The sequence below is a fragment of the Lepidothrix coronata genome, unplaced genomic scaffold (genome assembly GCF_001604755.1).
Source record: "Lepidothrix coronata isolate B3197 unplaced genomic scaffold, Lepidothrix_coronata-1.0 Scaffold5, whole genome shotgun sequence".
NCBI lineage: Eukaryota > Metazoa > Chordata > Aves > Passeriformes > Pipridae > Lepidothrix > Lepidothrix coronata.
In genome coordinates this window covers 11,765,356-11,788,756 of record NW_016690185.1, presented here as the reverse complement: position 1 = coordinate 11,788,756, position 23,401 = coordinate 11,765,356, and the positions used below count along the sequence as shown (strand labels likewise).

At 34.6% G+C, this 23,401-nt stretch overlaps 1 protein-coding gene across 2 annotated transcripts in view; it reads right to left on the bottom strand.

Moving 5' to 3' along the window:
- Positions 1-3,944: 3,944 nt before the first annotated feature.
- ENPP3 (ectonucleotide pyrophosphatase/phosphodiesterase 3) overlaps positions 3,945-23,401 on the bottom strand; it is a 43,980-nt gene continuing 24,523 nt past the window's right edge. The window contains exons 16-26 of one of the 2 annotated variants that reach the window (XM_017830454.1): positions 22,617-22,683; positions 21,118-21,205; positions 20,201-20,370; positions 18,742-18,744; positions 12,463-12,511; positions 11,581-11,735; positions 9,538-9,667; positions 8,976-9,053; positions 7,522-7,654; positions 5,787-5,943; positions 3,945-4,297 (exon numbers count right to left, since the gene is read on the bottom strand). In XM_017830454.1, the coding sequence (XP_017685943.1) occupies positions 4,124-4,297; positions 5,787-5,943; positions 7,522-7,654; positions 8,976-9,053; positions 9,538-9,667; positions 11,581-11,735; positions 12,463-12,511; positions 18,742-18,744; positions 20,201-20,370; positions 21,118-21,205; positions 22,617-22,683 (1,204 nt within the window). In that variant the 3' untranslated portion in view covers positions 3,945-4,123. Of the gene's footprint in view, positions 4,298-5,786; positions 5,944-7,521; positions 7,655-8,975; positions 9,054-9,537; positions 9,668-11,580; positions 11,736-12,462; positions 12,512-18,741; positions 18,745-20,051; positions 20,075-20,200; positions 20,371-21,117; positions 21,206-22,616; positions 22,684-23,401 lie in introns of both variants that reach the window. The other variant, XM_017830445.1, reaches the window with a different exon arrangement.

The window sequence follows — 23,401 nt, the reverse complement described above, 5'->3', positions numbered from 1 at the left end:
AAACATCAGTTAAGCTTTTCCTTGCTTTGGTTTTTCTGGACCAGGGTAGGCTGTGGTTCCCTTGCCTGCTTTCTTTTGTTATTATTTTGCCTTGCTACAGAGAAAAGACCATATATAGGTAGTGCCAAATTTCTGTGTTTGCTTAGAGGTTTGGTTCTAATACTCTAAAACTCAAAAGGACCAAAGCATAAGAGAGGGAAAGAGCAAGGTCCTCCAGAGTTCAGATTTTCAATGTCTACAGGAGCGCTTAGTTTCTCAGCTTCAATATGGTCTATGGAAAATCATATTTTAGAGAATTTACATTTTTAATTCTCACACATCGAGTGGCTATCAGAGCTGCGACACATCAACATCTACTTTTACAGGTAGCAGATTTAATTTACATCTATTCTACTTCAGCTTCAGGAGTTTCAAAACTGCCATTTTGGGGATGCTATACCCACATCCCGTAGGAAACAGAAGTTTGAGACTTTCAGAAGCAGCATTATTTCTTAGTTTTCAGGATAAAGCAGAGTGATTATCAAAGGAAGAGTATGTTTTTAAATCAAATATGGGGGGTTATTATGTGTTATTGTCTATTTGTTGTTTCTTTATTTTAACTTTTGAATTTCTTAGCGTTTCAGATTTTAAAAAATGATCTACCTTATACGTTCAATCACTGTTCTTTTGTTCTGGTCTCCTATAGTAAGGAACATGTCCCAGGTAACTTCTTACAATGTCACGTACACTTTTACTGCCTTTGAAATGCAAGAGAGAAAGTTATTCCCCTCCTACCCTCCTCTACATACCAGAACTTCCATATATTTGGTAATGCATAAGTATTCTCTGCTTTTGAAATGCAACCTAGGACCACTGGTTGAAAATCTTGAAATACAAATGAGTGAAATGTTTTAGGTCATTGTTATTTGAATAAAATATTTTTTTTAGATTCTCAGAATCTTTTGTAGCTTTTGCATGTTTATAGCTTTTCCTCAAACATGAAATCTGTTTGAGGCAGCCGTTCATTTCTATCTGCATGCAAATTGCAGAAGTTACTCTATTTCAAAAAAGGAAAAGTTCCATATAAATGTCTTAGAGAACTGCATAAGCTTCAGGCTATATCTCTACCGGTAATGTAACTGTATGTACACAGTATTGGGTGTTTTCTTATGAACGGGAAAGATTTTTTTTATTTCTATAAATGGATACATTTATGTTCACATATAAACAAACTGTTCAAGGCTATGAACTTGTTAAAAATTTTAGATAAGGTTGCCAAAGCCCAAACACTAGTGAATTTCCCTTGCACAAATCTCCAGGGTTTGGGAGAGGAGCTCCTCCCATAAGCAGCTTTAATTATGTGATGCAAGGGTTGTACACAGATCTAAGTCTGTCCCCTAATCAACATTCTATCAACTTCACTAGTAGTTCTCCCAATCTCCAGCACAGGGACTGGCTCATGCAACTAGAGAAGGAAAAATAAGAAAACTTAGCCCACAGTTTTCCACCAAATTAGTCAGAAATTGAGATGTGTTCTAAAGCAGTCAATGACTCGACACCCTAGTTGAACTTAGTAATGATGAGAGAAAGAAAATTTTCCAGGATTGTTTGTCTAAGTAACAAAAAATTCATGAGGTTTAAGGAGGCCCAAAGCAGTTTTTATGAGAGTTTATGTTATGAGGCATGACAGAAGCTGTATGATACTGAATAGGGAAATGCCACTTGGAGACTCTGCAACATGAAGAAAGTACCCAGCCAGCAATGCCAAGGGAAGAATAAAGGTTCCTCATAGAAAAATTTCAGTGGGATATTACTGTGAAATGTCTATACTTTTACCTGTAAATGACCCACTTCACTTTTGAATGCTAGATATTATGACAGCTGAATGAATAGGGGGAAATAAACATGACTACAGCAAAATCACTTTCATATTTGCTTTCTTAGAATAACTGCAGTTTCAGACACCATTACCACAAAAGTTTGTGTAAAACCCAAATATGTGATCAAGAGCCTCTTGTGTTAGATGCTACACAAATACTGGAAATAAGTACAGTTTTTATCAGCCTGATAGGCAGGGACCTTTACACATAGCGGCTCAACTTTTATCAGCAGGATGGGGTTCTTTTGGGGAGAGGCTAGGCATTTTGATATGTAAGAATATTGAAAGAATATTGTGAAGGAGAACAAAGAATCAATTTTGCTGCTAAATCCAGTACCTGTCATGTGGGAGAACACAGATGAAATTAATATTCAGAAGTCTGCACAAAACTCAAAGATATTATTTTGTCATGCAGGTACCCAGAGATATATATAATTCAAAAATGAGTGTAACTGTTCACAAAGGCTTCTCTCACCAGAAGTTTGCTTTCATAATTGAAGTATTGTCCTGAAGCTTGTATTGCTGCCATGGTTGGTAATGTAGGGGTTAATTAAAATTTAAATATATCAAGTCACAAGAACATCACATCATTCAAGCTAGTTCAAATTGCTAATGTAGACGTACCAAATATTATACTCTTGAGAAACTCTTTCTTCTTATCTCTGAAATTCATTTTATGATTTAGACTAGTTAATGTACATGCCTAAGTAAGTATGTGTTGTGTAAATTTATTGATTAGAGTTAGGTATGATTTACTATGCAGTGAAAAATCAGTTGTAGTCTTAATTGGGGCAGTTTAGCATAAGTCTCTGATTTAGATGGGCAGACTTAGATGCTGTAGTGTTATAGGGTGGTGAAATACAATTCCATGTTCAAGGAGACAGTGTAGTGGCTTAACCAAAGATAAAAATCTTTGATCCCACATCATGATTTAAGATCAATATTGCTAAACTATGTTTGGAATGTGTGGGCGTACAATGATCAAGACCTGGGGGGAAAAAATGTCCCGGAGCGGGTTTGGATTTTTTGTGCAGACTTTAAAGTTTCCCTTTTTAAACAGATATACCTCTTCAGTACACAGTTAGGTACAGATTGAAACACTCTTTGACATGGTTCTTTAAAATGCCCCCACTGTACCTACAAATAAGACAAGTAATCAATTATCTGCTGTTATTCATACCTATATTTAGCAGCATTTTCAATGGAGTAAATCAGCTCAACACTATTAATGGGTGACATTTGTATAATAGCAGAGTCTGGGAGTTTCCACTGTCTTGTCCTACTTACCTGCCCTCAGTAATAATCTGTGTACAGCACAGTGTGAGTTAGAGTCTCTGTGTACAGTCTCTACAGAAAGGAGTACTGATTTTTTTTGTTTGTTTTTGGATGTTACTTGTAATTTTGTGCTCTAATCTCAGGTTTAACTACTTAAAAATAGACACAAACAGTTTGTCACCAGGCATTTGGAAATTACTGAAAATACAGGTAAACATCCAGACAAAATTCTTCTGGCTAGAGCATTTCTTTTACCTCTTCATGTTCAGAATGCTTTAAGATTTCTGAAGGGTACAGAGTATAGCTCATTTACTCCAACTTCACATTACCAGCATAATGAATTAACCCAAGTGGAAAACACAGAGGATGATCACAGAAGACATTTCCACAACATGCAAACTTTTTGTGACTCTGAATATGTTTTCATATGAATTAATAGGTGAGAAAGAGAACTTCAGAATATTTAAGGGAATCCTAGTATTAGATAACCATAATCTCTGTGATAAACACAAGGGAAAAACCACACATGCTCCTTTCAAACTGTTTCATTTTCCAATTCCATTATAGAAATATTTTCTATACAGTCTACAATTCTGGTATCTCTCTATTATAAAATACGTTCCTTTTGCAGGTCTGGATTTTTCCCCACGACTAATAAAATATCTATATTAATATTTTATATTGTGTATTTTATATAATGTTGTATATTAATTTTTATATAATAAAAATATAATCTGTATTTTGAAAGCCTGGCTCAACAATGATGATTCAATTCACTTTAGGTAATTTTTATTCATATTTTTTATTCAATTTCTATCGGCACAAAACCCTTGACCAAAAAACACAAATTTAAAAAAAGAAATTATCTCCTCTAAGTGTGTTTTCCTATAGGAGAGCTGGAGTCATGTTTCCCACATACTTTAGCAAGGAAAAAAGTGAAGTCACTTAAATTTTCTTTCTTCTATGTGCTGACACTTTTTTCACAGGTACTCAGTCATTTTCAGTCTCAAATATTGGCAAAAATGTCTTTAGCTTTAAGATCTCAGAGATGGGTTCATTTCTTTCCTGGTAAAAGTCAAGCCCAGTTAGCAACTCCACATCCCGAACACGTGCAGAATGAGCCTGAACTCTTTCTTCGACCCATTCGGAAAGTGTCTTATTTTCCTGTCAAAACAAACAAGAACAACGTTAAACACAAAAAAGGCACTCTGTTGTTTGGTGGTGATGCTAGGCAATTACCAGTGTTTGAACTAGTTTGACAGGCTAAAGGCCTCCAGTTGGTAAAACTTCTTTTGGGTTTTCCTAGGCATCTTTACAGCCTTGCTTTTAGGTATCTCATTTAAACAGAATCAAATGGATGCCTCCTCTTCCCACCTCCCCATTTTCAAAACCACAAAGAAGCAAATTGTGCTGAAATGGCAAGTATACCTTTAACTACTAAGTACATATGAGTCATGTTTTAAACACACAAGTAGGGATGGTTTTAGTTACAGTATAAATCAGCTGCAGTGCTCAGGCTAGTCCAACAACAGGCACCTGACAACCCGAACAAAGTCCTTACAACAGCTCAGTCTTGATTGTTGTACAGCAATAATAGTTGCTAGCTAGACGGGGAAAACAATGGAAATGTAATCACTAATCAATCAAAAATGTTACTGTTCAGCTCTTTTACTACAAAGGGGTTTTTTTTCCATTAATAATATCTGCTCCTAACACAAATGGCTCACAAAATTTATGTTACTGCAAGATGCAATGAATATGAAGTGCAACAATTTTGGGGAGTTTTGCTAAACTTTAGAAATAACAGTTAATTTCCAAAGTATAAAGGCTAACTAATTAATTCTAATTAGTTATTTTGTACAGTTAGTCAACTCTTAACTACCAAAAGGATTACACACACCACAAATGAGGAGACACGGAAGTTGTTTCCAAGTAGCACAAACTTGCACCTGTGTTGAGTTATGAGTTCAAAGTTATAAATAAACTAAAAACTGGCTTTAAGAGCCAGTTCAAGTCCATGCAGCTCTATTTTTGTGTCTGGTGACTCTGTAATACACACACTGAGTTAAGGAACCTTCTGTAATCCAGAGTTTGCAGAATAGATACTCAGCTGGCACAACAATACATATTAGACTCAGATAACTTGTTTTGTTTGCTACAAAACATGGGATTTACACTGTTAGTGCTAAACATAGATTTTATTTAATCCAAGTATGAATTTCAACTGCAGAACCATCCATCTAAATGCCTGCTGTCCAATTTCTCATAGAGATGGAACAAATGATTGAAGGAATTCTTCTAGCTACATTGAAGTCCTTTAACACCTCTGGAGTAAGTTTATGCTATAATCTTCCATAAAGCTACCTCATTACCCTGTTGCCTGTACTGCTATTCTTGGCTGTTCTAGGTGACAGTGTTTCCAAGTCAAACCTTGTCACACCTTCCTTTCTTCTTCTTTGCTTCCTATCAGCTGATTAGTTTCAGGCTACCTCTACTGGAGCTTCTTGCTCTTCCAGTCACTGTTTTTTGACTCTCAACTCACTCTCAACCCATTTGGAATGAATTAATTAAAAAGATTCTCCTGATGACTGGATTCCAATGGGAATCAGTTCACAAAGCTCATTGGCACACAGGAGCATAGAACTATACTTACAGCACAGCTTTCAGTGTTGTCAGGTCGGTGAGGAATGATAAAAGATGAAGCATCCAAGGACCCTAAACAGTTCAGTGGAGTATAGGACTTGTTCTTGCAGCTAGTCAGAACCACAAAGTAGTGGGTTGGGACAGGGATTTCTGTATTGTTTACATACCTACAAAATAAATATCAATTAAGACATTCATTGCACTATCAAGTATTAAAACCACTGATGCCATTAACAATGTATAGACTTTTTCTCAGCATAGATCTTTCAATACTACATGACTAAATTTCTTTTATAGTTGAAAAAAAATACCTGATGGGATAGGCAGCTTCACTATCTATTTCATGAACAGCATGGATTATTCCTTCTGCTACAAGCAGTCCCACTGAAACCAATAGGACTGCTTACAGGTCAATACTAATTTTTACAAAACCAGAGATATCTACATCTGGAAGAGGCGGGATAGAACATCATATTTGCCCTTCATTACACTAAGAATTTCAACTATGTGAATTGGAGAAGAGTGATGAGAAAATTAACTTCAGGTTCCTTGCCAGAAATGCCAAGAAATGCCAGAATTATGAGTTGTGGCTATGTGCTATAGAAACCAGCTTATGATAACCAATTGAAAATGTCTTTGCCACCCTTTTCTGACTATTCTGTGAACGTGGTCACTTTTGTGTATAAACTGATGAGGAGCTGAACGCTTCCCAAGCTTTCTGCATATCTTCAGTATTCAACAAAACACCATCCCTGAAATCATTATGCTGCTTTGTATGACTGACTAACCATGCTGAATAAAACATGCTTATTCCAAAATGTAGGCAACATTATGCGGTCAGCTGGGTATTACAGCATTCTGCTTGGAAGGAAGTTGTAGTTTCTCCTCCATTCCACGCTCCTACTGCGTAGCAGAGCTTATTTTCCTGTTCTCAAACCATTTTTAACAGATGTGGTATGAAGTCTAGCCTTGAATAAAACATCTCCAGTGACAGATTCAGCTGTGCAGATTTGTCAGCACCTTTCTACTCCATAAATGCTCTTACTGTCACAAGACATTTTCCTTAATTTAAGTTGTAGTTCTAATTCTGTTTTTCCTTCCCTTTGTCCTTAATCACTAACATAAATAAACAGTCTTTATCTTTTATGTGTACCTCGAACATGTCAGATGTTGAAGTGACCTGTGTAAGTCATAGCTATGCAAAAGTACCTCTCATGAATACTACATTTTGCATTCCCAGTTACACAATTCAGTGAAGGCAAACACAGAAATCTGATCTTTGATAAAACACACCAGTTAGATACAAAGGAAATAACAACAAATACATGAGCAAGCACAACATGAAAGTGAGAAAATTATGGTTAAGCATCTCTTCTGCATAATTAGATGCCATATATTCTCCTTATATTTCTGTCGCAGAGGCCCAAAATCTAAGGTATAAAACTTGGGAAACTAATTACTGGTCTGTATCTGTGCCTGTGTAGAGAGATACATATGTACCTGCAAAGCTTTTTACTCTTTACTGGAGCTTCAACTTCTACAGTAGTGTATCTGTTTGCAAGAGTATTTGCTGTTTTATGAGTAATAGTGGATGTAGGATTATAAAGAGAATATTCCATATATATTATATATAAATAATATCTCCATGATATTTGTTTATTTTTCCTTTTAAATAATAACTTGCTTAGGTGGAAATACAGTGGAAATAATACAGAATTTGACTTCTGGCTTTTTTGTGTACTTACTGCTTAATTTCATCAAGACTATCAAAATGGCCATCATTATTGTTATCAAATACTGGTCCACTGATAACATTTACACCATTCCTTTCTCTAGCATACTGCTGAAGAAGCACATTATGGAAATAGTCCCATATGTCTGTCATTAAAAGAAAATAAAAGCATAATTAATATAAATTTGAAGTCATTTCACCACAAAAAAAATATTTCTCTTTTTGCCATAGATTAATGATAAAAAATTCTGAAGTCAACTGCCTGTAAAATCAACTCTTTGTCACACAAAACTTGAATTTCATCAGAAGGGACATATTCTCACTCACCATTGAAAGAGGCACAGTAAATGCTATTATAGTTCTGCAAGGTAAATTGCACAACTGGAGATATAATGCATTCAATCTGAAATTGAGCTACAATTCTAGAGCTGAGAGATCGTTCATTTCTGCTCTATTTGTTAGTATATTACAATTGGTAGGAACTGAGATAATGGTTTTGTGAGGAAATATTCACCACCTGAGAGTCAGTTTAACTCTACAGAACTCACATCTAATATCACTAGACAAATTTGGCCTATTTCACAGATGTCATCAGAGAAAACACAGTTTGTAAGATATAAACTAGTGAGGCTAATCAAATATTTATAACTAGCATGGCAAAAAAGAACAAATGTGTTTTGAGGGTTGAGAGCATATCCTACTGATTTTCCTCTTCTTCATGGTCTAGAGAATTTCTCGTAGTTTTACTTGGAAAAATTTTTCATAATCTAAATGAGGTCTGAATGCATTAGAAAGCTAGTTACATCACTGCTTTTTCTCCAGCTTTTGCCTTACACAATTCCTCTTTTTATCTCTTTTCTAAGAAAATGAGCCTAGGCTTAAGAGTAAAACAGGATGACATGTAGTTGTAGAAAATTTCTTATCAGTGATTACAAACAAATGTGAGTCAGGCTTGATTAGAAAAGTTAATGTAGCTTATTACATTTGTATAATTGAAAGATCTATTATAGAAAAAATATTCCAAGATTAATTTTATCTGGTTTGAGTTTCTGCTTGATGAAACAGGCACATTATCAGGACACTGTTTACAAATTGTGTTCTGTCTTCTCTTGAGATTTTGCAAAAGGAAAAAGTGCCATTTTCATTCACGTTGGGCATTTTCCCAAGGGGATATTTTTATGAGAGTTTCCTAGCTATTATTTCATGTTGGTAGATGAAGAGAAAATTCAAAACTGAACAGGTACACCTAAGCAGAGATCAGACAGGACTATACACAGAAAAAAAAATAACTCGTGTAAGTGTGTTTCAAAGTTGCAAACATGTTCTTTTAAAAAGTTTTAAATGTATTTTCACAACATCTGGATATACAGCAGGCCATGCATATATGTTTTTAAGTCCTTGTGATAGCTTTATCAAATCCAGAGTTACAGAAAATTAATCATAATTAATAAAAATCTTGCAACCTACCTCTGAAAGCTCTATACATGGGAACAATATTGCTGGTAAGTAAGGCATCATACTGTTCAACAGCAGATGAATTGAAGTCTATATAAAAAGACCAAAGTATAAATGAATGGAATACTATACAAAGACAATATATCACTAAGAATTGCAGGTATATGTAATTCAATTACATTTTATATTTGAGCATGAGCATATGATCCTACTGCAAACATATCACCTTATTTGTTTGTACAATCTGTTCAATAAATAATAATTATCAACTTTGACAATAGGAAATTAATATTTATGGAGAGGAAACCCTTTACATCTTTCCAACCAGTTTTCATCACGTTCAAGTTGTTCCATTTTTTAAAGAAAAACTTAAATGTTCTAAACTGAAAATATTTGGATACAAGTAGCAGTTGTCCTGCTTTTAGTCAGTCTGCAAATACTGGAAACCTTTTTCTGCCCAACATGCTGATCCAAAAGAAGGTTTTTTTGGTGTTTGGGTATATGTTTAAACATAAACCCACATCCAGCTGATTAAGACTTTCTAAGGTCTAGCTATAAAAAGAACCATGCTCACTGGGAGGATAGAGGAAACTGCGGGTCAGCCCTTCTGGGTAGTTGGAACAATTTTGGCTCTGAGCAGCCGGGATTCTAACATCAGCCCGCAGACAGTCTGAAACAGTGGGAGGAAGAGAAGATGTGTTTTCCTGTGAAAAGGAAAAAAATAAAAAGGTATTACACCCACGGCTGTGGCTAAGCCAATGCTTTGTATGGTTTTAATTTTCTAGAATGGACTTCATTGAATCTTCTCCTATTTTCATAGTGAATCAGGTCACTGCAAGTAAGGGATACTAATGTTTTCTGGATAGTGTTTTTCCTCTACTTCTGTTTTTAGGTAATTCAGGGAAATCCTTATGCAGCATGTAAAATTGTAGTAGCAAAATAAGGTTATACCTTAGGCAAAAACAGATGACATTTGACTCATTTTTCTGGAAACACAAACTTGATGTCACATCCTCCTGGAAAGCAGCTAGTATACAAAAATGACACTATTATCTCATCTTAGCATCTGAGGATGCTGTCTCCATAAGAATCTGTGCTACTGAAGAGTTATAGCTAAAGAAATTCGTAGTAAATTTGGTACATTTTACTGGCTAGTTTCACTGAATTCACTGAGACATGTTAACATGTGTACTAGATAAGATATGGCCAAAAGTGATTCTGATGTGTTTAGTTGTTTCTATAACCTTAACTTTTGTTCCTATACCTTTTTCTACAACCTTTTTTTCAGAATTTTGCAATAGCATTAACTAAATAATCTGAATATGCTTTTCCGTGTTTAACTGCATTTCCTTTTTCATCCTGTACATGTAAATTTCATATAATTTATTTTATTTTTTGTAAGAATTGAACATATTTATTTGTTTTATACCTTTATAAACAGAATAAACATCTAAATTGATTTTCAGTAGATTGTTTATTTTGATTGGTTAAAACCAAGTAGAAATAAAGAACTAGAATGTTCTTCTTGTGCTTCTTTGTACTCCTGGATTTAAATTTTTTACTTTCTTTTGTCAAAATTCTTTCAGATGCCCATATTATGATCAGGTTGTATATTAATGGAAAACATATACATAACATGGAATGAAATATATAATACAAAAGTCTTTCTTTGCCACCTGAGCACATCACACGTCATTGTTAAGCAAATGTATATCCAAGTACAAATCTGATATCCAATTCATTTGAGCAATTTGTCCTTTATAGTGTCCAAATCAGTAAGGCAAGCTTAATGGATCAGGGTCACGGAAGAAACTAGTATTTTAAACTAAATGATTAAGCTGTGATATTAAACAATAGCTTTAACTTTTTTATGGTCTGTTATTTCCCCATATTTGTGCTGATAAAATAAGAAATCTCATAGACATCAGTAACAGACCTCTTCAGACGGGAAAATCAATGTAGAAGTTATTTCCTCAAGACAACTTAGAAAAAGGGTCAAATTATGGGGGAAAATAAGCCCATGAATGTCCACAAGTTTACTGACCCTGAAAACTCAAACCATTTATTCTGGAGCCACATATCCTTGAACCCCGAGAGGTTCATTCAACTATAATTACATTTTTCAGAAATGATATCATGTAACAGAGAGCAAATAAGCAGAACATACAGAAATATGCATTAGTACAAACTGTCTTGAAGAGTTTGGAAAAAGAAATAGGAAATTTTTTCCGAATTTTTTTCCAAATAGGAAAAAGATCACGATACTTTTAGGAAAGCTTAAAAGCTTCTGATTTTGGAAATCACAGCCTGCTTTTCCTCAGGAACTGATGGGCAAGTTGGAGCACTGTGTTGACAGCATATCCCTTTTACAGAACAGGCTGAAGGGAACCAGCTTATCAGCAGCTCTGTTCTTCTATACCTAAAAAATGGCCATTCCTACTTTTTTAAAACTATATTTTAAGGTAGCTGAAATTTAAATGATATCAAAGACACTTTTCATTTTCAGACGTAAGGGCCTTAGGCCATCAGTACTTAACCAGGATTCCTGATGAACGCACCACATTTTCAAATCATTATATCATATATTTAAGAATAGTACAGATATATGATAACCTACAGGCTTATTCACAGTGTATGCAGTCCACAGTGGCATCCAGATATCATAGCTGTATCCACTCACATACTGATGATGGGAAAGAAGGCAGTATTCATTTTTCTTCTGAAGAACTTTGGGTCTCCCATATGGCAAATGATGTGAGCTTGCCTTCTTTACTAAAATTTAAACAATAATTATTGATTTATTCTTCTCTAACATATTGGATGGCACAAAGGTTTGAGAAAAGAATTTAAATTAAAATTTTAATAAATAGAAATAAAAAACACCAGCAAACATGGATATATGTTTCTTTAAGCTTTTAGTTTATGAGTGGAATAAAAAATGTAGAAAATAGTTTTCTTATTATGTTTAATGTACAAAAGCCAATGTATCAGATTTTTAAATTCTTGTTGAAATCTCATACCAATATATATATATTTTGAACTTATCTTGCAGTGCAGTGAAAATGACATCTTATTTGGCTAGGAAGCATTACAATGTTTCCTAAAATTTCCAGAAACCACAAAAAAGCACACAGAAATATCTATGGGAATTTTTGATTAGAGAAAGACAAAGTTATGGATACAATGTAGGAAACGAGTTACAACGTATAGGCTGGAGGTACTCAGATTTTCTCCAAAGACCACTGGAACCTGTATAATTTTTTCCAAGATTTTAATGGAATTCAGATCCTATTCTCATATATATATATGTTGCTATAACAGTATCCATTGGCATTCTTTAAAGAAACACAAAGGAAAAAGGAAAAAAGGTATGCTTCTGACTTGGCTTTCCTACTTCACTTCCAACTGTAATTAACATTGCAAAAATCCCCACTGATACCAACTACATAAAATATAAACCAAGTGTAGATTTAAAAGTACTGATATACTTGTTACTTACTTTCTTCTGTAGTGAGATTTAACCTCTCATTTAGTTTTTCTTCTGGCATCTGTAAAGTATAAGAGAATCATTCAGAATTAATCCACAGTTTAGAAAAAAACAAAGAAAGCAGAACACACTTGAAAATGATACCAGAACTCCCTATTTACATGCATGCATGTGCATCCCAGTGCATCTTCAGGAATCAAACTGGAAACTTGACATGAAGAAGGAGGCGACTCTTCTTTTGGATGTGAAGGACTGTAAAAAGGTTTTCTTAAGAGGTGATTCAAGCTGCCATGTGTTCCATTGTTTGGTGCTGGTGTTATACGCAGCAAATCTGTTGGGACATTTGAAATTTGTAAACATATTTGAAGACTAAAATGGCATTTTCAAAAGTCACTCACTTTGCAATTCTACACACCTCCTATGCATTCTAAATGTAGAAGACATAGCTCTTTCCATTATCTAAACTATGATGGTAACTACTCCCATCAACCTGCAATTTTCTAGGTAGGGGGGTTCTTTGCTATCTTCCACTGCATCAAAATTTGGTAATTATAGACTTGAGTACCGTTGGTATAGTTTTATACATTTCCATAACATTCACAAGGTTAGATGATTTAATGTGGAGTACAAATGTGATTGCAACTGCGTTATACTGCGAAGCGTCCTAGCTATTGCATTTTTCTGTGAAGCTTTAATCCATATTTCCTGAGGCACATACTTCATAACTGCTCATTGCCAGGACTGCAACGATCCCTCATATGTTACAAGCTACAAGATTCTTATCCCACAATTCCGCAGGCATCATTTCAACAGCAAGCCCACATGGTAGGTATTGTTCTCTCTGATTCTTTAATGGAATTCTTCTGCAAACAGAAGAAACCTTCAAAGCAGAACAACTTTTGGCAGTTAACATTTTAGCACTGTACAGAAGGCATAAGAGCATTTCTTTAGTGTTTTGTGGGAAAAATCTAATTTCTGAATGAATTCACTGAATTTTTAGTTACTCTTCTTTTAGCACTTATAACACTGGTATTTGAAAACAGTTTATTATCTCAAGTACTGGATTGTTTCTACTCACCACACATAAGATTGTAAACCTCAATGTTTTCAAAAGCATCAACTTCTGTTTTCTCTTTAAAGCTTGGGCCATGTGCTAAGAATATAGCCTAGATTATTATTAAAAAAAAAAAAGGTCATCTAAAGGAATCAAAATTCAAAAATAATTCAGTTGCATTTTATGGAAACTGGAACAATGAAACAAAATAGTCTTTCTGCAGTCATAAAAGTTAAAAATACAGGATTGTTCTCGTAAAGAAGGCAAATTTTGGCCATTGCATATAATTTGAAGAAAACTGCAAAACATAAATTCATTTAGCAAGATACTTTGAACTATATAATGACTCTTGTTTGGGTTTGGGGGGCTTTTTTTTAAAACCCATTGCATTCTTAAGTCTTTGGGTCACTCAAGAGTCTATAGCCATGGCTAAAGCAGTCAGCAGGGAACTGTGGAGACCCATTCCAAGCTCAGCAAAAACTTACACCTGTATCACCAATGGTACAACGTAGTGCTGGATGACCCTTGCTGGAGTTTGCAAGCATTGTAGCAAAACATTGACACTACATACAATCTCACAGTAATTTCTACTACTTTATAACCCTCCTAAGCTCTCTGCCATAAGACACAGGAAACATGACTAAAATGGGCAATGACCTGTTCTAAAGCAATATTATGATTCCATAATAGAAAACGAATTTTTAAGTTATTTTAGAAAGATGACATACGCTCCTTTATAAAGAAAAAAATTGCATTGGTCATTGTGCCACCAGCATAAGGTTTTCTATGATTAATGTTTCCAGGGTAACCAGAATTTACCTTTTCTTTCCATACAAACATTCAGCGTCATTCTGATCAGTATACTGACATTTGGTTTTAAAAAAGTTGTGAAGATCTGGAAGAATTTGATTCTTGGACACAGAATATGGGACATGTAGTGGCATGCTTGATAATATTTAAAGGTTCACATCACAGAAAGTACATGAAAAATCAAAAGCTCAAAACCTCAAAATATTTTCATTGTAAACAGAAATAAAAATTAGATGAAACTACACTAACTTTTTTGTTCTGATGATATGATTAACTCTTGTAAGATAAGCACAGACAATGAGATTTGGCTTATTTAAGTATACAGGCTTTCAGATGCTTAGGTGAACATCCAGAGCCTATGGAGATTTCTCAGTCATTGTCTTGGTAGAAAAATGAAATAACAAAAGAATTCAGTGTCCCGTAGCTAAACATGGTGTACTTGATTTGCTGTAGTCTACCTGGCTCCCAGCAGCTAAGGTAAGCCCAGAGAGGTTTTACTACAGGACCCCAATGAAGCAGCTCTTGTACATACGGATGGAAGGCAACACAAATATGTGGACGTAGAATGTGTGTTAACAGTTTACATATCTTGTTGACATAGAAGAAAAAGCACACTGCAAAAACTATCATATATTCTGTATTCTGGTGGTTTACCTAGCAAACCATGATTTTGTATTTAATAAAGTGCAAGACTTGAATAGAAATCATCTTACCTCCATACTTTTAAATTCATTGTTATAGCCATGGTTACCCCCATCACAAAATGTGTAACTTTCATCCCTAAGGAGAAACCACCACAGAGTGTAAATAAAAATGGCACAAATAGAACCAGTTAATAACAGTCATTGTGACGCATTGGACACTGGATTGTGTCTTAAGAACTGACTCTGACATAATATTGCAGTACTTACTGCTCATTATAGTGTTCATTTTTATGAAGATGTCTTTCTCTTGTAACAGAAATTGCTATGGACAGAAATAAATTATCCTAGGTGGTTATAAGTGTACAGTGAAACAATGTTTTCAAAATAAATTGAAAAAATGGGTACTTTTGAAACAAGGACTTCACCTAGCTACGAGTTTCAGAACAAGTGTGATCTGCTTAGGAAGAATTCCTCAGTTATATTCTGTGGTGTTTGCATTTTAACAGAAAATTTATAAGGGGAGAACTCTGATACCAGCCTCTGCAGAATAATATAGATAAGAATGCAAGGAATTTTGCCTTACAAGACGAGGCATTTTCATCATGGATTCTGAAGGGTGAAGGTGAGATGTGGAAGTATAGGGTTGGATTATAGGATTAATAACATGTCAGAATAGTCTGACATAGTGACTAACATTTATTTTAATTTACCCGTTGCTGAGACACATGGAAAGATAACAAGATAGTCACCCCATATAAATTCAATGCACAAAGCACAAGCATCCTGTTTTCAGAGGATTGAACATTTGAGCACTGTTCAAAAAAGAGTGATTATAAGATTTTTCAGTGGACATTTCTTTTTATATGTCCAGGATGATTATCTGGTTGCATCAAAACAATCAAGTCATATATTCATTTAGATCAGGAATTTTCTACTCTTTTAGTAGTCTTGAAATTCCAAATTGGATCATGCTGCTTCTACTGCAATACTGTAACTCAGTAAATATAGTATTGCTGCAAACACCACAGATTTTGAATTGATTTTTCAAAGCCTTAGGTCTAAGGCTTGTCTGAACTGCTCTTGACTTGCTCAGAGCTATTTTTTTAATGTTTCACTCTTACAGCATTTTTTGGTAATGACCAGGTGGTTATGTCTAACTTGTTACCTTATCAACCTATCTTTGCACGATAATACAAGTACATCTGACACTTGTGGAATGCACCATATCTAGTGAACTGAGAAGTAATGTTTACTTGCAGATCAGCGAAGAATGAGCAAACTATAGTGTTAGCACACATATGGGAAGAACCTATTCGGATCACAGACTGAGGAAAAAACTCGGACACATTCCTTCTGGTGAAGGACTCATAATACTGTCATTGGCCATATCCACACATGCACCAGACTGAAGCTATCAACCTTAGAACCCAGAAGGGCAGCGGAGGGGTGACTGCAATGTCAAGAAAAGGGCTAGATACTAGAATGCTTTATATAACAATTTTAATTGCATTATTTCCAACCCAGCATATCTGTGACTCTGTGATTTTTGAGAATTTTGCTGTGAGGTAATATTCATTTCTTTACTTTCTTTTTACTTATTTTTTTTTTTGTAAAAATTTAATCTGAAATAATAATGATTCTTGTATTAGACTATTGAAGTTTGAATCACACTAATAACACATTCTTGGCTTTATGTATGAGGCATGTATCCTTTTTACACATAGTACAGATTTTAAATTTAACAAACATGGAAATGTAACAAGCCTAAAGGAAATGAGGTGTCTGTGAAGGAAATAAAAAGGATGAGAATGGGATGAAAAAAATAGGGTAACAGTCACACAAATTATGTTACCTCACAGCCAGCCACTGTCGATCCACCAAAAGATGAACTTTATCAATACGAATGTTGTTAGCATAGTGGAATCGTTTTGGCAAGTCAGGCGTCAGATAGGGCTTGAAGTGCTGAGGGGAGCTTTTGCACTGTGCAAGAGCAAAGAGTCCAGTCATGAGCTTCACTGTTTCAAAAAACCACCCATCATTCAAAATTATCACAAACATCTTAGTGACATGAATGTAATCACAGAGCCCATTATTCACAAATAGCTTCTCAGATAACCTGCAGATGTCATTTTTGGCCCAGAAAGCAATGGAAGGAAAAGTGGCCCTTTTTTGGAACTGTTCAAAAATATGGTATATATAATATGTATACCAAGTCCACAAATACTGAGGTAAAGGTACACCCAAGGCTGAAAGACATTCACTAGTAGTGTTTAGTCTATCTGTTCCTACTAATATCACTGGCATCTAGTTGGTAAGGTTACACTTTACAAGACAAAGTTCCCTGGCAGTTTGTTTCTGCCATATTCTGTTACTTCACCATTCAATAAATAACAAAGCAAGCCAAGTATACATAACATAGACTGTGGTCTAGGGTTTCAGCTGCAAGCCTGAACATGTACTCTCGTGCTATGTAAATGTCCNTTTAGGTAATTCAGGGAAATCCTTATGCAGCATGTAAAATTGTAGTAGCAAAATAAGGTTATACCTTAGGCAAAAACAGATGACATTTGACTCATATTTCTGGAAACACAAACTTGATGTCACATCCTCCTGGAAAGCAGCTAGTATACAAAAATGACACTATTATCTCATCTTAGCATCTGAGGATGCTGTCTCCATAAGAATCTGTGCTACTGAAGAGTTATAGCTAAAGAAATTCGTAGTAAATTTGGTACATTTTACTGGCTAGTTTCACTAAGTTCACTGAGACATGTTAACATGTGCACTAGATAAGATATGGCCAAAAGTGATTCTGATGTGTTTAGTTGTTTCTATAACCTTAACTTTTGTTCCTATACCTTTTTCTACAACCTTTTTTTCAGAATTTTGCAATAGCATTAACTAAATAATCTGAATATGCTTTTCCGTGTTTAACTGCATTTCCTTTTTCATCCTGTACATGTAAATTTCATATAATTTATTTTATTTTTTGTAAGAATTGAACATATTTATTTGTTTTATACCTTTATAAACAGAATAAACATCTAAATTGATTTTCAGTAGATTGTTTATTTTGATTGGTTAAAACCAAGTAGAAATAAAGAACTAGAATGTTCTTCTTGTGCTTCTTTGTACTCCTGGATTTAAATTTTTTACTTTCTTTTGTCAAAATTCTTTCAGATGCCCATATTATGATCAGGTTGTATATTAATGGAAAACATATACATAACATGGAATGAAATATATAATACAAAAGTCTTTCTTTGCCACCTGAGCACATCACACGTCATTGTTAAGCAAATGTATATCCAAGTACAAATCTGATATCCAATTCATTTGAGCAATTTGTCCTTTATAGTGTCCAAATCAGTAAGGCAAGCTTAATGGATCAGGGTCACGGAAGAAACTAGTATTTTAAACTAAATGATTAAGCTGTGATATTAAACAATAGCTTTAACTTTTTTATGGTCTGTTATTTCCCCATATTTGTGCTGATAAAATAAGAAATCTCATAGACATCAGTAACAGACCTCTTCAGACGGGAAAATCAATGTAGAAGTTATTTCCTCAAGACAACTTAGAAAAAGGGTCAAATTATGGGGGAAAATAAGCCCATGAATGTCCACAAGTTTACTGACCCTGAAAACTCAAACCATTTATTCTGGAGCCACATATCCTTGAACCCCGAGAGGTTCATTCAACTATAATTACATTTTTCAGAAATGATATCATGTAACAGAGAGCAAATAAGCAGAACATACAGAAATATGCATTAGTACAAACTGTCTTGAAGAGTTTGGAAAAAGAAATAGGAAATTTTTTCCGAATTTTTTTCCAAATAGGAAAAAGATCACGATACTTTTAGGAAAGCTTAAAAGCTTCTGATTTTGGAAATCACAGCCTGCTTTTCCTCAGGAACTGATGGGCAAGTTGGAGCACTGTGTTGACAGCATATCCCTTTTACAGAACAGGCTGAAGGGAACCAGCTTATCAGCAGCTCTGTTCTTCTATACCTAAAAAATGGCCATTCCTACTTTTTTAAAACTATATTTTAAGGTAGCTGAAATTTAAATGATATCAAAGACACTTTTCATTTTCAGACGTAAGGGCCTTAGGCCATCAGTACTTAACCAGGATTCCTGATGAACGCACCACATTTTCAAACCATTATATCATATATTTAAGAATAGTACAGATATATGATAACCTACAGGCTTATTCACAGTGTATGCAGTCCACAGTGGCATCCAGATATCATAGCTGTATCCACTCACATACTGATGATGGGAAAGAAGGCAGTATTCATTTTTCTTCTGAAGAACTTTGGGTCTCCCATATGGCAAATGATGTGAGCTTGCCTTCTTTACTAAAATTTAAACAATAATTATTGATTTATTCTTCTCTAACATATTGGATGGCACAAAGGTTTGAGAAAAGAATTTAAATTAAAATTTTAATAAATAGAAATAAAAAACACCAGCAAACATGGATATATGTTTCTTTAAGCTTTTAGTTTATGAGTGGAATAAAAAATGTAGAAAATAGTTTTCTTATTATGTTTAATGTACAAAAGCCAATGTATCAGATTTTTAAATTCTTGTTGAAATCTCATACCAATATATATATATTTTGAACTTATCTTGGAGTGCAGTGAAAATGACATCTTATTTGGCTAGGAAGCATTACAATGTTTCCTAAAATTTCCAGAAACCACAAAAAAGCACACAGAAATATCTATGGGAATTTTTGATTAGAGAAAGACAAAGTTATGGATACAATGTAGGAAACGAGTTACAGCGTATAGGCTGGAGGTACTCAGATTTTCTCCAAAGACCACTGGAACCTGTATAATTTTTTCCAAGATTTTAATGGAATTCAGATCCTATTCTCATATATATATATGTTGCTATAACAGTATCCATTGGCATTCTTTAAAGAAACACAAAGGAAAAAGGAAAAAAGGTATGCTTCTGACTTGGCTTTCCTACTTCACTTCCAACTGTAATTAACATTGCAAAAATCCCCACTGATACCAACTACATAAAATATAAACCAAGTGTAGATTTAAAAGTACTGATATACTTGTTACTTACTTTCTTCTGTAGTGAGATTTAACCTCTCATTTAGTTTTTCTTCTGGCATCTGTAAAGTATAAGAGAATCATTCAGAATTAATCCACAGTTTAGAAAAAAACAAAGAAAGCAGAACACACTTGAAAATGATACCAGAACTCCCTATTTACATGCATGCATGTGCATCCCAGTGCATCTTCAGGAATCAAACTGGAAACTTGACATGAAGAAGGAGGCGACTCTTCTTTTGGATGTGAAGGACTGTAAAAAGGTTTTCTTAAGAGGTGATTCAAGCTGCCATGTGTTCCATTGTTTGGTGCTGGTGTTATACGCAGCAAATCTGTTGGGACATTTGAAATTTGTAAACATATTTGAAGACTAAAATGGCATTTTCAAAAGTCACTCACTTTGCAATTCTACACACCTCCTATGCATTCTAAATGTAGAAGACATAGCTCTTTCCATTATCTAAACTATGATGGTAACTACTCCCATCAACCTGCAATTTTCTAGGTAGGGGGGTTCTTTGCTATCTTCCACTGCATCAAAATTTGGTAATTATAGACTTGAGTACCGTTGGTATAGTTTTATACATTTCCATAACATTCACAAGGTTAGATGATTTAATGTGGAGTACAAATGTGATTGCAACTGCGTTATACTGCGAAGCGTCCTAGCTATTGCATTTTTCTGTGAAGCTTTAATCCATATTTCCTGAGGCACATACTTCATAACTGCTCATTGCCAGGACTGCAACGATCCCTCATATGTTACAAGCTACAAGATTCTTATCCCACAATTCCGCAGGCATCATTTCAACAGCAAGCCCACATGGTAGGTATTGTTCTCTCTGATTCTTTAATGGAATTCTTCTGCAAACAGAAGAAACCTTCAAAGCAGAACAACTTTTGGCAGTTAACATTTTAGCACTGTACAGAAGGCATAAGAGCATTTCTTTAGTGTTTTGTGGGAAAAATCTAATTTCTGAATGAATTCACTGAATTTTTAGTTACTCTTCTTTTAGCACTTATAACACTGGTATTTGAAAACAGTTTATTATCTCAAGTACTGGATTGTTTCTACTCACCACACATAAGATTGTAAACCTCAATGTTTTCAAAAGCATCAACTTCTGTTTTCTCTTTAAAGCTTGGGCCATGTGCTAAGAATATAGCCTAGATTATTATTAAAAAAAAAAAAGGTCATCTAAAGGAATCAAAATTCAAAAATAATTCAGTTGCATTTTATGGAAACTGGAACAATGAAACAAAATAGTCTTTCTGCAGTCATAAAAGTTAAAAATACAGGATTGTTCTCGTAAAGAAGGCAAATTTTGGCCATTGCATATAATTTGAAGAAAACTGCAAAACATAAATTCATTTAGCAAGATACTTTGAACTATATAATGACTCTTGTTTGGGTTTGGGGGGCTTTTTTTTAAAACCCATTGCATTCTTAAGTCTTTGGGTCACTCAAGAGTCTATAGCCATGGCTAAAGCAGTCAGCAGGGAACTGTGGAGACCCATTCCAAGCTCAGCAAAAACTTACACCTGTATCACCAATGGTACAACGTAGTGCTGGATGACCCTTGCTGGAGTTTGCAAGCATTGTAGCAAAACATTGACACTACATACAATCTCACAGTAATTTCTACTACTTTATAACCCTCCTAAGCTCTCTGCCATAAGACACAGGAAACATGACTAAAATGGGCAATGACCTGTTCTAAAGCAATATTATGATTCCATAATAGAAAACGAATTTTTAAGTTATTTTAGAAAGATGACATACGCTCCTTTATAAAGAAAAAAATTGCATTGGTCATTGTGCCACCAGCATAAGGTTTTCTATGATTAATGTTTCCAGGGTAACCAGAATTTACCTTTTCTTTCCATACAAACATTCAGCGTCATTCTGATCAGTATACTGACATTTGGTTTTAAAAAAGTTGTGAAGATCTGGAAGAATTTGATTCTTGGACACAGAATATGGGACATGTAGTGGCATGCTTGATAATATTTAAAGGTTCACATCACAGAAAGTACATGAAAAATCAAAAGCTCAAAACCTCAAAATATTTTCATTGTAAACAGAAATAAAAATTAGATGAAACTACACTAACTTTTTTGTTCTGATGATATGATTAACTCTTGTAAGATAAGCACAGACAATGAGATTTGGCTTATTTAAGTATACAGGCTTTCAGATGCTTAGGTGAACATCCAGAGCCTATGGAGATTTCTCAGTCATTGTCTTGGTAGAAAAATGAAATAACAAAAGAATTCAGTGTCCCGTAGCTAAACATGGTGTACTTGATTTGCTGTAGTCTACCTGGCTCCCAGCAGCTAAGGTAAGCCCAGAGAGGTTTTACTACAGGACCCCAATGAAGCAGCTCTTGTACATACGGATGGAAGGCAACACAAATATGTGGACGTAGAATGTGTGTTAACAGTTTACATATCTTGTTGACATAGAAGAAAAAGCACACTGCAAAAACTATCATATATTCTGTATTCTGGTGGTTTACCTAGCAAACCATGATTTTGTATTTAATAAAGTGCAAGACTTGAATAGAAATCATCTTACCTCCATACTTTTAAATTCATTGTTATAGCCATGGTTACCCCCATCACAAAATGTGTAACTTTCATCCCTAAGGAGAAACCACCACAGAGTGTAAATAAAAATGGCACAAATAGAACCAGTTAATAACAGTCATTGTGACGCATTGGACACTGGATTGTGTCTTAAGAACTGACTCTGACATAATATTGCAGTACTTACTGCTCATTATAGTGTTCATTTTTATGAAGATGTCTTTCTCTTGTAACAGAAATTGCTATGGACAGAAATAAATTATCCTAGGTGGTTATAAGTGTACAGTGAAACAATGTTTTCAAAATAAATTGAAAAAATGGGTACTTTTGAAACAAGGACTTCACCTAGCTACGAGTTTCAGAACAAGTGTGATCTGCTTAGGAAGAATTCCTCAGTTATATTCTGTGGTGTTTGCATTTTAACAGAAAATTTATAAGGGGAGAACTCTGATACCAGCCTCTGCAGAATAATATAGATAAGAATGCAAGGAATTTTGCCTTACAAGACGAGGCATTTTCATCATGGATTCTGAAGGGTGAAGGTGAGATGTGGAAGTATAGGGTTGGATTATAGGATTAATAACATGTCAGAATAGTCTGACATAGTGACTAACATTTATTTTAATTTACCCGTTGCTGAGACACATGGAAAGATAACAAGATAGTCACCCCATATAAATTCAATGCACAAAGCACAAGCATCCTGTTTTCAGAGGATTGAACATTTGAGCACTGTTCAAAAAAGAGTGATTATAAGATTTTTCAGTGGACATT